Below are 16671 nucleotides of genomic sequence, written 5' to 3'. Positions count from 1 at the left end.
GATTCTGTCCTTAATTACCATAAGAGATCTGCTGGAAAGCAGCGGGACTGTGCGTCACAGCCATCGGCCAAAGGCTGATTTATGGTTCCGCGTTACACCAAAGCAGAGCCTACGGCGACGCGCACCGTACGTTGCGCGTCGCCGCGTACCTTACGCCGTACCCTACGGCGTAGGCTCTGCGTCGATTTAACGCGGAACCATAATTCAGGCTCAAGGCGGGAGGGGGAAGGAGGATACCTATGGGAGTCAACAAACTGCGCTGTGTATTCCTTCCACGACCACAAAAACCAGCCTGGCTGATTCTAAATGATGACTTAGCTCAGTGCGTTACAGGTGAGCAGATACGGCGGGTGAGTCCTGTGCCGGAGGCTGCGCAGCAGTCCGACCTCTTCCATCGAGCTGATCTGTGATCTGTGGAGGCGAATCCCTCAGCACCGTCCCGGACCAGCACGTCAACTCAATGACAAGAAATGAGAAGATGAGGCAGCAAGGAAGGACGGGGATGAAACAAGTCCAAGTCGCTAAAGTGGAAACGCGCGCACTGCAGTGACGGAGAACGCAGAGGACAGAAAAGAGGTAAAGCGTCGGAAAGTTATCCAGCAAATCGGGGCTCTCCCAGGATAGGAAAAAAACAGGCACTGGCGAAACAAGTGTGCCACGCTTGCGTAATTCTGTTAAAAAAAACTGAGGAAACTTAATTTGTTTTGCAGGATTCGACACATTTGAGGCAGAAAAGGAGAAAGCCATGGAGTCTGAGGGGCTGACAGAGGGACGAGCCACTAATGTGGCACAAGCTGCCGCCTCCAAACTTTCCCAGATGGGTGAAAGAACTAAACAGCTGGGGAACGTAATTCAAGACCCAGAACGAAAGAAACGAATCATACTAGTGATAGTCTGTGTAGTCCTTTTGTTAGACAACATGCTTTACATGGTGATTGTGCCGATCATACCAGATTATCTTGCAGCGCTGCAGAAAGCAGATGATAATGCCCAAGCTGCTGCTGCTGTGCAACATCACTCCAACTCCACGAACAGTACAGTCCCCCACAGAGTGGCCAAGAACTTTGACTTACAGATAGGCGTCCTTTTCGCCTCTAAGGCCATCCTGCAGCTCTTAGTCAACCCGCTGAGTGGCACGTTTATAGACAGAGTAGGGTACGAAATCCCACTCTTCATCGGCCTCAGTATCATGTTTCTGTCCACTCTCACATTTGCCTTTGCTGAAAACTATGCCTCCCTGTTCGTGGCGCGCAGCATCCAGGGCCTCGGCTCGGCTTTCGCCGACACCTCGGGCATCGCGCTGATCGCAGACAGGTACACGGAGGAGGGGGAGAGGAGCAAAGCCCTGGGCATCGCACTGGCCTTCATCTCTTTCGGCAGCCTCGTGGCACCCCCCTTCGGAGGAGTCCTGTACGAGTTTGCAGGGAAGCAGGTGCCCTTCCTGATCCTGGCCGCCATCTGTTTGGCGGACGGCGTTTTGTGTCTGACTGTACTGAAGCCCTTCTCCAACCGAGAGAGAGAAAACATGCCAGTGGGCACACCCATGTATAAACTTATGATTGACCCGTACATTGCAGTGGTGGCCGGAGCTCTCATCATCTGTAACATCCCACTCGCCTTCCTCGAGCCCACCATCGCCAAATGGATGGAGCAAACCATGGATGCCACCGAGTGGGAGATCGGCATGACGTGGTTCCCCGCGTTCTTCCCCCACGTGTTAGGTGTGTTTCTCACTGTGAAACTGGCCGCCAAGTACCCTAATCTCCAGTGGTTTTACGGGGCGATAGGTATGGTGTTCATAGGTGCCAGCTCGTGCACGGTGCCAGCGTGCAAAAACTTTGGGCAGCTCATGATCCCGCTGTGCGGCATCTGCTTTGGCATCGCTTTCGTGGACACGGCGCTCCTGCCGACGCTGGGGTTCCTGGTGGACGTGCGCCACGTGTCCGTGTACGGCAGCGTGTACGCCATCGCGGACATCTCCTACTGCGTGGCCTACGCCATGGGCCCCGTGGTGGCCGGCCAGATAGTCCACGACCTGGGCTTCGTGCAGCTCAACCTGGGCATGGGCCTCTGCAACGTGCTTTACGCACCGGCGCTGCTCCTGCTGAAGAACGTGTCAGAGATGAAACCCTCTTTCTCAGAGCGAAATATGCTCCTGGAGGACGGGCCCACGGGGCTGTATGATACCATTAAGATGGAACAACGAGAAAAGAAGAGGAAAGGTTTGTGCACGACCATCGACGAGAATGGCATTGAGACTTTTGTTCAAGGGGCCTACTCAGAGGAGGAATCCTCAGGAGGGGAATACACCTAAAATGACCAAGTGTAAAAACTATCCAAGTGCCAATGTAGATGTGTGCGTAAAGGCTGATTTATGGTTCCGCGTTAAATCGACGCAGAGCCTACGCCGTAGGGTTATGGCGTAGCGTGCGCGTCGCCGCGTACCCTTACGTTGTAGGCGCTGCGTTGGTGTAACGCGGAACCATAAATCAGCCGTAACTTGTCTGATTCAGTCGACTGCATAAAACGATTAGGATTGTGTAACAGTACCAATTATTAGCTGCTCCTTGCGACAAACCCCGCAGGTTTTGTCAAATCCGGTGGCTCAAGCTTTTCGCAGTAGAAAGATGCGTCTTCATTAAAAGTCAGGCTGTTGTAAAAGATTTACTGAGATAAATATCTCTTTGTTAACAGTAACCAATTTCCCTCTGTATCAGAACAGAAGCTGACTCGTAGCATATTCAGGGAATAATGTGTAAATGTATCTGAACAAAAGAATGATTGTAATGTCTTTCAGTGTCACCTGTGTTTATTTCTGATGCTAGAATATGCAAAATAGTGTGCTAAGTGACAGTTTTAGAAATATGGAAATTAAATGGAATCTGTGTCCTGTTTATTTATTTTTATTTATTGTATTTTTATATTTTTGAATGATGTGCTTGGGGAATGCAAAGCCTGTGTGATCTGCGACTGTACAGACATGTATATTCATGTACATAATTAAATTAACATTATGTGAACTACACCGTTAACTGGAATTATTTGTTTAGAATAAAATCAACTCTTTATTCTTTATAAAGATTATATATATATATATATATATATATATATATATATATATATATATATATATATATATATATATATATATATATATATATATATATATATATATATATATATATATATATATATATATATATATATATATTGTACATTTTCATGACTTTACAATGACGATTAAATATTTATTGTATTTACCATTTAAGGGCTGCATACGTGTTGCCTTTGGATACGGTAACTGAAGAATCAATTATTAAACCTTTGAAGAGTAATCTTTCTGTAATCATCATTTATAATGCAAAATAGATAGAGGGGTATTTAAGAAATCAACTTTCCTGTATTCAAAAATACATGCAGCTACAAGAAATGATAACCTGCTACTGTGACTGAAACTGAAATCCAAATGAAAAGTTTAGCCAAGCATGTTCGTCTTGTCCAAATTACAGATCTTTGAAAACAATAATAAACTAACACCAGCTGTCTCGTACGTGTAGGAGTTAGATCAAGTGAAAGCAACCCATGCGCTCCGTTTGTCCTATGAAAAACTGTTGAAAACTGAAGCCAAATGCAAAATCCCTCCTAAATGATCTCCATCACAGCGTGTGTCTGAGGCGCACAGACAGCGTCAAAGAAAAGGGTGGGGTGAAGAATTGAGGCTCCAAATGAACTTCTGAGCGAATAGCAGGACTGGTGGGAGGAGCCAGGCTGCCAGGAGGCTGAGGTTCCTTCTCCGCATCTCTCTTGGCCCAGGGAGAAACCTGTGCTCATAACATGTCGGGGATTGAAAGATGCTTGAAATCACAAATGGATGGAAGTTGAGAAACTTTAAACAATTTCGGCCAGAAACTGATTTAAATATGGACCAAACTAAGGATCTCTCGTGAGCACCAAGAGAAGAGGTGGCTTTTGTTCAACCTGGTGAGTAAAATGTATTGTTTGTGGTAGATTACTTTAGTTAAACCATCTCGACTCTTAAGTACTTTTAACTGTTTTACTAATCAGAATGTTTTAACACATCAAATCTTTTTCATAGCTATAGCCTCTCTGTTTTTTAATTGTGTACATTTTTTGTTTAACAATTCTTTTAACATGAGTGTACAAATAAGTGAAATGTATTTTAAAGCTTATTTTAATGTTCTGTGCATGGTATACTTACGCAGCCCCATGTTATTTGTGGACAGAGTCTGCTTCACAAACCAACAGCTTGACAGCTCCTCTTCACCGCCACAATGCCTGTTCAAGACCGAGAGCCTTCCAAAGATTTAGGGGATGGACGTGTAAATATCTTTTATCCATCTTATTTTTCTGTGGAACCTGCACGAGAGCAGTCAGGATTTGACTAGTTAACTGTTCAATGAAATACAATCCAAGATCTTAGAAAAATGACCCATGCATGAGATTGTATTTAAAAATGTGACATTTAACTGAACTGAAGGGGGGAAATGGAATTATAACTGGAAGCTCTTCAAAAATCTAACTGTAATTTTTAATTTTTGTTATTTCTTGTTATGTGCAGTAATATATTGTTAAAAAAAATAAATGTAATGAATGTTCAAGTAAGTAAAAGTTTTTTGTTTACACAGACCGTTCAGGGTTTGCCAAAGCTACCGCTGCCTGACCTGAAAGACACATTGGACATGTACCTGAGGTGCATGAAGCACCTGCTCACTGAAGAGCAATTCAACCAGACTCAAAAGACAGTGAAGCAGTTTGGAGCCCCTGGAGGAGTGGGAGAGCTACTGCAGAGCAAACTGGTGGAGAGGCGGGAGAAAAAGGCAAACTGGGTGAATAAAACTTCTCAAAAAGGAAGGGTAATTTTGGTTTTAAATTTAGACCAATGGCGTACCTATCTGTTTATCTATAGTATATGAATGTAATATGGTTTCTGTGACTATAACTCAGATATAAAATCAGTTTTACTCATGTCAACCAACGTTTATTGACTTAAAATGCAATCAGAGTAATCTGTTTCTAAATGTCAGGTACAATCTTACTTTCTTTCTTTCCATTTCCTTTAAAGCTATATTTACCATGAGATTTTGATTTGAATGTTTCAATGTAACAATTGTAAATCTTTGGATTTCTCACCGCAGTTGTATGATTATTGGCTCAATGATATGTACCTGAACAACAGACTGGCTCTGCCCATCAACTCCAGCCCTGCCATGGTTTTCCCACACCAGAACTTCAGGGCTCCAATCGACTCTTTAAGGTATGGGGCATGACAGAACCAAAACAAACGGGTCATGGAAGAAAGCCCACTCTGTATTTTAGTAAGATGTCCATCCATCCATCCATGGAGGAGAGACCAAAGCCTGTCATCTTTCATCACTTATCCTAAACAACAGACAAGACAAAGGAACTAGTGTATCAACTGTTAGTCTTGGTTTGATTTATTGATTACTTCCCTGCTACACACAAAAATATCAGATCATTAACCAGAATACCTTGTGGGTCAAGAGGCCTGGGCAAGCCTGTGGTAACAAAGCCGATGAGCAGTGGAAGCGTTTATGTTGTTATGTGAGACACAAAACACACAGGTCAAGAACTAAACCCAAACGAGTGACTTATTACAATTTGTGTGTTTTGTGAGGTTTTAAAAATGTCCTATTTCTGTCCCTCAGGTTTGCTGCACACTTAATTTCTGGAGTTTTGGAGTACAAGACTCTTCTGGATGAGTAAGCTGAGGCAATTCAAACACAACCAGCTACAACAGGATTATCAGCAGCTGCATAAACATGTAAATGACTGTCACTTTGCGTGTGTTTGTAGCCGTGCTCTACCTGTGGACTATGCCCGGGGCCAGCTGGCTGGAACTCCTCTCTGCATGGAGCAGTACTATCGCCTTTTCACATCTTACCGTCTACCGGGGCCTGAGAGGGACACACTAGTGGCCCAGGAGAGCAGCGTGATGCCAGAACCTGAACACATAATTGTGGCTTGTAAAAACCAGGTCAGGCTTTCATAAAAACAGAACTGCAAAATTGTCCCATGTTACAGTTTGACTTTAAAAAAGAATCCATGAAACATTTAACACAATATATATGTTTATTTTATCAGGAAGGTTACAGTTCGTTCAGATCTCTAGTTCATTGCAAAGTTAAAACAGAAGAATTATTACACTATAATAAACAGTTTCTGTCTCTTCTGAACCTGCCCAGTTCTTTGTTCTGGATGTGGTGATCAACTTCCGCAGACTGAATGAAAGAGACCTGCTAACTCAGCTGCAGAAGATAGTGAAGATGGCCAAAAGTGAGGAGGAGCATCTCCCTCCTATAGGTCTCCTTACTTCAGATGGACGGACAGAGTGGGCAGAGTCTCGCAGTGTGCTAATAAGAGGTACCATTTACATTCCTTATAAAAACACAAACCGCTATCAGCAGGCAGCTTTCACATTTCAAAACAACAAACTTAATCAAAGTGATTTGAAAATATCTGCCACAAATGACAGTAATATAGGTATTTGCATTTTACACAATACTTGAGTCAGAAATAAATGAATCTTAGACGTAAGAACTGTGTGATGGAGAGGAGAACTGTTCCACATATTCTGTGCAGCTGCAAAAGTTCAGTCGCCCCTGTGTTTATAAAAAGGATCTTGGAGCAAATCTTCACGCAACTGGCTGGTTGACTGCAGTGCTCTTGAAGGAACGTAAGGAGATCTCATGAATAAGATGGCACTTATGTGTTCAAAACTTTAAAAGCAGTAACATTTGAAGAGGGATTTTGAAGATGGGCAGTGTGCGAATGGAGGGATAGCAAGATCTGAGTTATATGATGATGCTTTCTTTCAGTTAAGACAAGCTGCTAGTTTGAACTATTTGAAAACAGCATACAGTAGGCTGAATTAAAGCACCATAAAGTCATGTAGTCAAGAGTTAATGTTTCCTAGATTGTAACTTTCCAAGTAAGTAGATTGTAACTTTTTGTTGTGTAGATTGTAACTTTCCAAGTTACAATCATTAAGAAATAAAATAATTTAATTTACTACACTGATTTTAACACACAGCTTAAAAATATTTTGCAATCACACGTAGAGTTTTGTCAGGGGGACAACTGTATGGAACCAAAGGGCCAAGACGAGCCTGGGAAAGGCCCAGTAGATCAGATTCTTTGCAAAAACATACAGGATTTCATTAAGACTAAGAAAGATGAGCTTCATCCAGGTATTAAAGTCCCTTCGTTTAGAAAAGTCTGGAACAGGTCTCTGTTGTCTGACTTAATGAGCAAATAAACCTGGACAATGCAAAGAAGAAGAAGAAGAGGAAGAGGATTATTTCTAAAAACAGACCTCAATAGGAGGTCATACAGAGAAAATAAAACAGATGTTAAATGTTCCCTTGATATCCCCCATATGTGAGTGGTGGTGCAGAAGAGAAGCATTCCTGAACCATACACAACATCTCCTCTCTGTGAGGTACTTAGTGACTTGAAATGATTCAGAGCTGTATCTTTGGTATAAGCATTTATATAAATGTATAAACATTTCAACACTTAAAATTCACTTTCCATTTCTGAAATTTCCCACAGAGTCAACCAACAGGGACTCACTGGACATGATTGAGCGTTGCCTTTGTCTCGTCTGTCTGGACGACGCGGGCGGTCCTGAGCTAAGTGACACCACAAAGGCCACGCTGATGCTCCACGGCGGCGGTGCGACTAAGAACGGGGGCAACCGTTGGTACGACAAGCCAATGCAGGTCAGAGAGCACAGTTAGCAAATAAGGTGTGTCCTCCTTAACATTTTTCACTCTGCCTGCAAGAGCTTCATATTTTGAATGCTGTTAGTTAATAAGGAAAAACAGGAGAATAAAACCAAAATCAAAAAGTTTTGAATAAATGAGCCATGGGATCCACTTATCTCTTTAATCAAAGAACAAATTAATATGTGTAAACAAATTACACATGTTTTCTTGTTCTGATAGTGGATGCAATTGGATGAAGTTCAAACAGAGAGCAAACACTCCCACTAGACATCACGCCCTCTGCTTGCAACATTTCATTTGCATGCAGTCTGGCAGAGATGTTTTGATGAAACATTCATGTGACTTTTTTGAATAATTAGACCCTACTAATTAGTTTGTTCATTGCTGGGTGTCCAGATGACATGTTCATCAAATAAAGTATGTGCAGTAGGACAACACAAGAACAGCGATGAAACCGCAATTTCAAGTGGTACTAAATAATCCAACGTTGCAATTTAACTCAGGAAATCCCACTGAAAATCACTTTTCTTTGCCAGTTTGTTGTAGGAGCTGATGGCTGCTGTGGAGTCGTGTGTGAACACTCCCCTTTTGAAGGAATTGTCCTCGTGCAGTGCACAGAGTATCTCCTCAAATACATGTGAGAGAGGATGTGATGGCAGCTGATATGTTATCAATATGGGGTCTGAATAAGACTGTTCTGATGCGTGTAATGTTCCCATGTGACGTCAGGATTGGTAGCCCGTCTAAGCTGGTCAGGGCTGCAAGTGTGAGCGAACTGCCTGCACCACGCAGACTGCGCTGGAAATGTACCCCTGAGATACACAAGCTCCTTGCCTGTTCTGCTGACAAACTCCAAAGGTTTGTGTTTACTTTATCGTCCCAACACTCAAAGAAATGACTGAATCCTTTGAGCTCATGGAGAAAAAAAATCTCATTTGACAGATCGGTGAAAAATCTGGACATGAACGTCCACAAGTTTTGTGATTATGGGAAAGAGTTCATCAAGAAGCAGAAAATGAGTCCAGATGCCTACATCCAGGTTGCTTTACAGTTAGCATATTACCGGTAAGAGAAATGAATCAGCACATCCTCTATGTCATATTAACCCAGACTTACAGGGTTTCCCTCTGTTTTGATTTATCTCTGTAGCTGTCATGGCAGACCGGTGTCGACCTATGAGAGTGCTTCTATACGTCGCTTTCAGCAAGGGAGGGTAGACAACATTCGCTCAGCCACACCTGAGGCCCTGGTTTTTGTCAAAGCAATGACTGATGGGAATCTCAGCTCAAGCGTGAGATGTTTTAATGTGGATGCAGCACTTATAGTGTCATTGCTAAATGAATCTTACTTGAAGAATCAATCTTGATGATGTAATGAGGCTGAGTTTTCTTTCCTTTCATCTATTAATGCTATTAATCTCTTACTGCTGTTTGTGTTGATGTAATGAACAGTGAATAATTGCACTTACTGTAAATGAAGGAATTTAATTGGCCAGGATGTATAATCAGATCGTGACTTCTACAGGACACGGAGAAGCTGGGAATGTTGCAGACTGCCATAACCGCACAGACAAAGTACACCATCCTGGTAACTAAATATCTACCTCAACTGCTGGATTGTCTTATTAAATACATAATTAAAATACAATAACAAACTTGACACATTTTTCGTTTGTTTGCTTTCCCACCAGTCAATAACAGGGATGGCAATAGACAATCACCTACTAGGACTACGAGAAATCGCACAGGAAATGAAGATGGAGAAGCCAGAAATCTTCACAGATGAGGCGTATCTCATCAGTAATCAGTTCATTCTCTCTACAAGTCAGGTGACTTTAAAACAGATTTCTGAAACTGTACAGGACCTGAAATGTGAGTGAATTCATGAAATCCAGTTACCGGTACAGTGTATCGGTAATCAAGATGAAAATGTAAACTGAAATGGCAAGATATTACATTTAGGTATTTTAACCATGGAAGATACACATATATATATTAACATATATTACATAATCAAAAGTTCATATGTATTACACTATAATGTGATTATTCTTAAAACTATGAAATATGAATCGTATCTACACATTGCTACCTACAGCATTGGTCCACCATAGCTGCTGGCCGTTCAGTACTGAAGCATTAACTGTTCCTTCAGGTCCCAACTACTGTTGAGATGTTCTGCTGCTATGGACCCGTGGTTCCAAATGGATACGGCGCGTGCTACAACCCTCAGTCAGACCACATCATCTTCTCTGTGTCCAGCTTCCGAGAGAGCCCTCAGACGTGTTCAGCAGATTATGTAAAGTGCTTGGTGCAGGGTCTCCTGGACATGAGGGATCTGTGCAATAAATGCAACTCTGATCCAGCCGAGCAAAGGAGCCGCCAGACGCTGGAGATGCACACGCAAACAGAAACAACCCCGGAAGAGAAAACGCAGCAGAGGCCGTCTGAGCCGACAAAGAGTCAGCAAACGCTCCTGCAGGTTCTGGTAAGGACTCCAGACCAGACCTATGTGGAGGCCCAGACCCAGACTTCAGCACAAAAAGAAGCTATGAAGAATGGGACTAAATTATAGGAAACTGTCAGTATCTGTAATATTAGTGTTGGTGTGATTTTAAATATCTGCTTTTGTCCAGCAATAGTTTATTCCTCTAGACTAGAGTCTCACACAGAACCAACACCATAACTGTGATACTAAATGTTATGTAGAGGTGTATTATTACATATCAGAGTCTGTATTTTATTATGATAATCTAATGAACTTATATCAAAGGTACATTATTTTTATCATTTTTATGGCTGTTGTCTATATAGATATGAACATTAGAATCAGATTTAAGCTTTGATTGTTATTTGCACAAAACTGAAATGCATCAGCCAAAGAAAAGAGTGAATTTATCGATAGATAACCAGGCTACATGTCTGTATTGCTTGGTAAATGAACACACACAGCCAGTTGGTTTGACAGATCAGAGACAACGAGTGGGATTTGACAAATGTCTAATGCCAACTTGCAAAATGTATGCTGCTATATTTTTCCTCAAGACAGTGAAAATGCAATCTTCTGTGAAATTTCTATGCGCTCTGTCCTTATTAAGAGAATATTATACCGACAAAACTTGTTGTATCATTAAAGTATTTGCTTAAAAAATGTATGCTTGTGTAAAATCCATCACCAGTCTGTTCATACTGTGCTGTATTACTGAGACCTAAACTGTGTTTGTGCATAATCAATAGAGTCAATGGAATTAATGTGCGATTTTAAAAGAATATGTTTTCATTTGAAAATGTTATGTTCATCAAAATGGTGTGTTTGTACATTTATGGGCAGAATATACCTAATAAGTTATTTATTTTTCTATTATGTAGCCAAATGTAACAGCTTATAACAGTAAGTTTTAAAAATAAGTATATGAAACTTATAAACCAGAGATGATTACTGTGTGTAAATGTCGAATTATGGTGGTTGTAAAGATTTGTTGAAGATTAAAAGATACAAAGCAAATCAAATGAAGGCTTAAGTCTTACTTTAATTTTGTTGTAATAGAGGCATCTGTGTTTTAAGTCACAGTTTCTCACAAAAGCTGGAACTGTGCTAAATGTAAATAAAATCATGATCAAATATAAAAAGGGAATCCAGCAAGGGGGCTTGGTCCTTAATGTGGGAGTGTCAAGATATTTAAGTATGTAAGAGACCAGGGCAAAAACCACAAGACAATACCAGTGTACTGAAAACGGACACTCCAGCCCTGCACTCAGTGAACAATATTACATGAACAAAGTTTGGAAATGGTAACCCCATAAATGACACTATAGGCTGAAGTGAAAACTATCCTCAGGTAATACAAATCACAATTTGAAATAATATTTTGCATCTTTACAACCGGGCTTGGCATCGTTGCAGATTTCAAAGTCTATATCTGTGGTGCAAACATCTGGAAGTGACACATCTCTGCAGAAACCGTTTAAATGCTGATAAATGTATACAGCTTTGAAGGGGAAATAGAAATATATCAAGCTGACATACTTTTCAGTTTAGATTATTTCAGCAAGGTAATGTAAACACCATGTTTTCATATTAAAAGTGCTGCATGTAAATGGTACAATGACTTGTCTGTGGTCCAAATTTCTCACACTAAGCATTTAGGTTATGCAACTTTTTTAAAGCAGACATTTTATGTGTAATAGCATGAAATGCATGTCAATTAATGATAACTGCCATCCATGTAAGGGGAAGATTCTGCTGACATGAATGCAGGCTATAAACCGGCAAAGATTTCTGGGAGATTTAAAGGAATCAAGCAATCATTCATATCATCCATTACACTTATATTTTTCACTCAACAACAAGTCATATATCTGTAATTAGAAAGATTTATTGCTCTACTCAAATACTCTTTTTTGTCAGTGTGTCATCAGGATCTTACTGTGAAAGTCAGGTTTGTGATTCTGTTTAAAACCAATTATCATCATCAAGTCATCCTTCGATATTCTCCCATATTATGACCCAGCTATGACCCAGGGCCCAGCTGTGGGGATGGATTATTTTAATGTTACTGCATGTAGTACTAATAGACGGAAGACATTTTTGAAGACTTCAACAGCTAAAGATTTCATGTCGAAGCTAAGTACCCAGAAGTTGATCAAAAAGCTCAAAAACAATGAATCATGATACAGCAAGTACCGGTACTGAGATTAAAACAGATTTGACTTGGTCACGTTCAGCCCTTACATAACCGCCCTGGCTCTGAACTACGGTACTCTCCCCGTGCACAGAAGGGTTAACACTTCCACACACAGAGGAGTGGCATTCAAGCTTGAGATTTTGAAACTCCCACCAGGGCGCACCCACACATGCACCAAACTAACCCGAGGAAAGTACAAATTACAATTAGTTTTTTAATTGTACTCTGGTAAACAGTTTTATTGCTGCAACTTAAAGGGTGACATCTGGTTCCATTATGGACAGATGTATGGACTCTCTATGTTACCTGCAAATATCTTGCATTTCTTAGAGTTTATGGACAATTTGCTCTTACTGGTGAAACGCATTTCTTAAGTTGATGGCTGAAGAAAAATCAATTTTATAACAAAAAGAAAAAAACTAACACAAAAACAGTCTCTGTAGCAGGCTGCTGTAGGTGGTGGTATATCAGTATATTCACTGGCTCTTTTTTTCCATAAAGCTGTTTCCTGTGTTTCTTGTCAGTTTTTTTTCTGTTGCTATATTCATTTTTTTAACAGCTAAATGTAAAAAATGTGTGTTTGTTTTTTTAAATCCAAGCATAACTTTTCTTACTTAGACCTCACCTGCCTTTCATCTCCCCAACGTGTGGAAATAAAGTCATTTTGAATCGTCTCAGTCCCTGATTCCTGTCAGCAACAGATGCATGGTGTGTAAAGGTTGCCAGGGTGACCAGAACAAACAATGCCTGCAAATGCACTGGTGACTATTTTCCACGGCCCTTATGAATCCAATGGACTGGTGCTACACAGGACCTTCCGCCTGCAGGGTCTCCAAGGTATGTCCTTCCCCCGCCCTCACTTCCACCAGTAACCAGGTGTGTGCTGGGATACAGGTGTTGTGCCAAAAAGTGATTGCCTGCCAGAATCTGATTTCTTCTGATTTCTGGCCGCGGGAGCGCGCACAGCAGCCCGTTGAACGATAGCGCTGAAACGTCAGATTTTCAGATTATGAAGCTCAAGAATGAGATCAAGTCATTAGGCAGAAACAACTTTCCATTAACTGTATTTGGCCTTCAATCAATTTTTGGCAGGTGAAAATGCCTATTTTGTGTTGTAATGGTCCTTTAAAAGAGTTAAAAGCAATCCTGTGAGCTCTATGTTTATGAAGCTCAAGAATGAGATCAAATCATATTTAGGCAGAAACAACTTTTCATTAATTGTATTTGGCCTTCAATCAATTTTTGGCAGGTAAAAAGACCCATTTTCAGGGGAGAAATCAGATTCTGGCAGGCAATCACTTTTTGGCACAACACCTGGTTAAGGCTGATTTATGGGTCCGCTCTACACCAACGCAGAGCCTACGGCGTAGGGTACGCGGCGACGCGCTAGTACTGCGTCGATTTAACGCAGAACCATAAATCAGGCTTTCTGTGCATTAATGAGCGCTCTGTGGTCAGCAGCAGCTCTCACAGCTCGGGGCCACCGGTGTGTCCTGGAGGAGGTGCCGGACTGGAACATGGTCAAGCTCGTGATCAGCGGGGAGCTGGTCTTCACATGTAACATAAAACAGCTGGAGTTTGGTGAGTTTGGTTCAAGTTCGACTCTGCAAAAAATGAAAAAAACAAATGAACGCGATCGTGATGCTCCCTCCTCCTCCACGTCCAGGCGGAGACGGACAGCTGGATCCTGTCGTCGGAGAGGCTGTTGCTGCTGTGGAGAATGCGTACTGAAGATAAAAGGACCTGGATCAGAGGATTTCATTGCAATGACTGCATGAATGAGCGACTTGTATTCTGTGACACTTCCAGGTCTGAAAGTTGTTTTTTTCCCCCTGAAGGCTGGTGATAGTTGGGTATGATTTGTTTCTGCAAAGAGCTAAAAAGCAAAACTGTAACCTTAACACCTTCATAGAAACATTCCCAAAAGTTTTCAAAACGTCAAAAGTTGTATTTTCTGCCAGTCACCAAAATCAGACGGATGTGTTCTCATTTACCAATAAACAAACAATTTCTATTCTACCTGGAGCTCGAAAGCACTTTCAAAATGCATGATTTTCCTTTTTCAAAAATGAAAAAAATAAGAAAAAAAAACAGAATACTATTGTGTTCCAGTATGTCTGGTGAACTCCAGACAGTGGATGGCAGAGTTACTGGATAATTGGCCAGGATCATTTTGCCATCTCCCCCATCTCAAAGTTTCTACAAAACTTTGGAGTTGTAGAGTTGCCCTCAACTGACCACTAGGGTCTAACTTTAAGTCAGTCTGCATTGGCACTCATTTAACATTTTCCAACTTTGCAGCAGAAATACATATATTTACAGCCTTGTTTTAAAAAAAAAAACGTTTTAGTCTCTGTAACCCATAGCTGGATGCTTATATGACAGTCATGGGACTGACTCAACTCAACACTCCTTTCCTAAAACTCCATGGAGTTTTAGGAAAGGACTATTTTTTGGGAGGTGAAGTTGCTGGCCAGCAACTTCACCTCCCAAAAAATAGTTGTTAAAAGAAGAGGGATGCTATACAGTGGTGATCATCGGCTAATTGCAACTTATTTGAGCTATGTTGCTGCTATCAAAGTTAAAATGAGCTGACATTTTTCATTAAAAGGCGAAATGTTTATCTTCCATTGGGAATCAAGTATGGATTTATGAGATTTGAAAATCATTTCACTCTGGTTTCTCTTGTTTTTTTTTAGACTTTAAGCAGTGTCCCAACTATTTTGGAACTGGTTGTAGGCTACCTGCCAGTAACATGTGAGGCACCTCTTTAGTTTAGGACCATATTCTAGAAACACAATTCATTTGCAGATATTAGCAGTCATGGTTCACATTTGGACTTTTGAGTCTGACAAGTCAAATGGGCGGGAATTAAACACAATGCCACTGGATGAGGTAAGGGTGATCAGCCGACTGTGTTGTACATGGACTGCAGGCTCCGTCCCTGCACCAATCCTCACATCTGTTGTCTTCATGTCCTCTTCATAATGAGCTCTGCAAGCTCTGCAGAGTTCTGGTTCTGTCTGATGTGACAGACATCTCAAATTTATTATAAGATGCTCCAGTAAACGTCATGAGTAGAAAGTAGTCATTGTTGAACCAAGTACAAAAAGGCACTAAGAACGCAGAAGTGATTATGCAACAAAAACAATTGATGGCATTCTAATTTTGGTGGTCTAAAGATAACTTCCACTTAGTAGTATAACTCATCACATTTATCATTAAAAAAACAAAACAAAAATGTTCGAATGGAAACAATTTGTTACCATAATCAAAATCTAAACCTCTTCAAAGATTCTTTGTAGAGGTTTATTGTTGAGGGCAGGAGGGATCTCCTTTAGCAGTCTGTTGCTGCATCTAAAACATCTCTAAAGCCTCTGACCAAAAAAAGAAGCAAGAAATGGACACGGCTGCAGCAAGCTGCCACCATGAGTGGTCTTCTTCCAAAGCCAGGAAACTATGTTACTATTGCAGAAAAAATTGGTTAACCTTAACCTCATAAAACCTGTTTTTTTTTTATATATATATTGATGCTATGGGCCCCGGTTAAGAAATGAAATATTTTGACAGACGTCAAAATGTGTGATGTCCACATGTGTGTCCGCCAGATCTTAGGAGGTTCATGTTTTACATATTTATCCTAACAAAGTACAGGAAGTTTATTTATTTGGTAATCTTAAGGATCTCTTAGGATTTAAACTGATGTTTCCAAAACATTCACTTTATTATTCACTAAAAATTATTTGGGAACAGTGACTTGTGTGCTTAGTTTAATCACCTTGTGAATGACCCTCAACTGATTTGAGACCGATTTTATGGGCAGATGTCCTGATGTTTTCTTGCAGACTTCACCAGTAAAACTTTCATTGTTGATTTCATCGATGCATCAAACAAAGTGACTTCCACCATGTTTCACAGATGTAATAAGCTTCTCATGTTGGAAAGCAGTTTTCCTTTCTCTTCATTTAGAGCCAAAATTATTTTGTTCTCATCTGGCAAAGAAGCACTTTCCCAGCAGCCTTCTGGCTTAAACATGTCTTTTTTTTCTTCTTTGCAATCCGCAGATGGTCAGCGATGGTTTTCTCCTTGCACTTGTGCTATGCCCACAATTGTTATTCAGTGCCCTCCTGATGGATTTCTTTGTATTTTGGCTGTGATCCTTGGTAGCTGTGGATATAACAGAGGTGACCATTTTTAATTTCCATCAGTCCTGTTGGA

The 16671-nt window shown here is 41.0% G+C and overlaps 3 protein-coding genes across 3 annotated transcripts; all 3 read left to right on the top strand.

Annotated features, from left to right (window-relative positions):
* Positions 1-287: 287 nt before the first annotated feature.
* slc18a3a (solute carrier family 18 member 3a) lies at positions 288-3010 on the top strand. The gene is made up of 2 exons (XM_061745000.1): positions 288-576; positions 711-3010. Exon 2 carries the CDS (start codon positions 746-748, stop codon positions 2312-2314), a length of 1569 nt encoding a protein of 522 aa, XP_061600984.1. The 5' UTR covers positions 288-576; positions 711-745; the 3' UTR covers positions 2315-3010.
* Positions 3011-3819: 809 nt separating this feature from the next.
* On the top strand, positions 3820-11265 carry chata (choline O-acetyltransferase a). The gene is made up of 15 exons (XM_061744857.1): positions 3820-3981; positions 4245-4340; positions 4647-4847; positions 5157-5275; positions 5688-5741; positions 5836-6016; positions 6225-6402; positions 7594-7763; positions 8306-8406; positions 8499-8627; positions 8712-8834; positions 8919-9060; positions 9294-9356; positions 9460-9597; positions 9924-11265. Exons 2-15 carry the CDS (start codon positions 4293-4295, stop codon positions 10341-10343), a joined length of 2067 nt encoding a protein of 688 aa, XP_061600841.1. The 5' UTR covers positions 3820-3981; positions 4245-4292; the 3' UTR covers positions 10344-11265.
* A 1931-nt stretch (positions 11266-13196) lies between these two features.
* On the top strand, positions 13197-14444 carry c17h10orf53 (chromosome 17 C10orf53 homolog). Its single transcript, XM_061745836.1, has 3 exons — positions 13197-13290; positions 13915-14034; positions 14120-14444. Exons 1-3 carry the CDS (start codon positions 13197-13199, stop codon positions 14182-14184), a joined length of 279 nt encoding a protein of 92 aa, XP_061601820.1. The 3' UTR covers positions 14185-14444.
* The last annotated feature ends 2227 nt before the right edge of the window (positions 14445-16671 follow it).

The sequence above is a fragment of the Cololabis saira genome, chromosome 17 (genome assembly GCF_033807715.1).
Source record: "Cololabis saira isolate AMF1-May2022 chromosome 17, fColSai1.1, whole genome shotgun sequence".
Taxonomy (NCBI): Eukaryota; Metazoa; Chordata; class Actinopteri; order Beloniformes; family Belonidae; genus Cololabis; species Cololabis saira.
Note: the sequence above shows the minus strand (reverse complement) of the source record. Positions and strands in the feature narration are given on the sequence as shown.

Bases quoted from the DNA above. Each gene is read 5' to 3' on its own strand.
- slc18a3a (XM_061745000.1), top strand. From the start codon at position 746: ATGGAGTCTGAGGGGCTGACAGAGGGACGAGCCACTAATGTGGCACAA.
- chata (XM_061744857.1), top strand. From the start codon at position 4,293: ATGCCTGTTCAAGACCGAGAGCCTTCCAAAGATTTAGGGGATGGACGT. The intron at 6,017-6,224 runs GTCAGGCTTTCA...GAACCTGCCCAG, and splicing joins TTGTGGCTTGTAAAAACCAG to TTCTTTGTTCTGGATGTGGT. The intron at 9,598-9,923 runs GTGACTTTAAAA...CTGTTCCTTCAG, and splicing joins TCATTCTCTCTACAAGTCAG to GTCCCAACTACTGTTGAGAT.
- c17h10orf53 (XM_061745836.1), top strand. From the start codon at position 13,197: ATGCCTGCAAATGCACTGGTGACTATTTTCCACGGCCCTTATGAATCC. The intron at 13,291-13,914 runs GTATGTCCTTCC...TGTGGTCAGCAG, and splicing joins CCGCCTGCAGGGTCTCCAAG to CAGCTCTCACAGCTCGGGGC. The intron at 14,035-14,119 runs GTGAGTTTGGTT...CTCCACGTCCAG, and splicing joins CATAAAACAGCTGGAGTTTG to GCGGAGACGGACAGCTGGAT.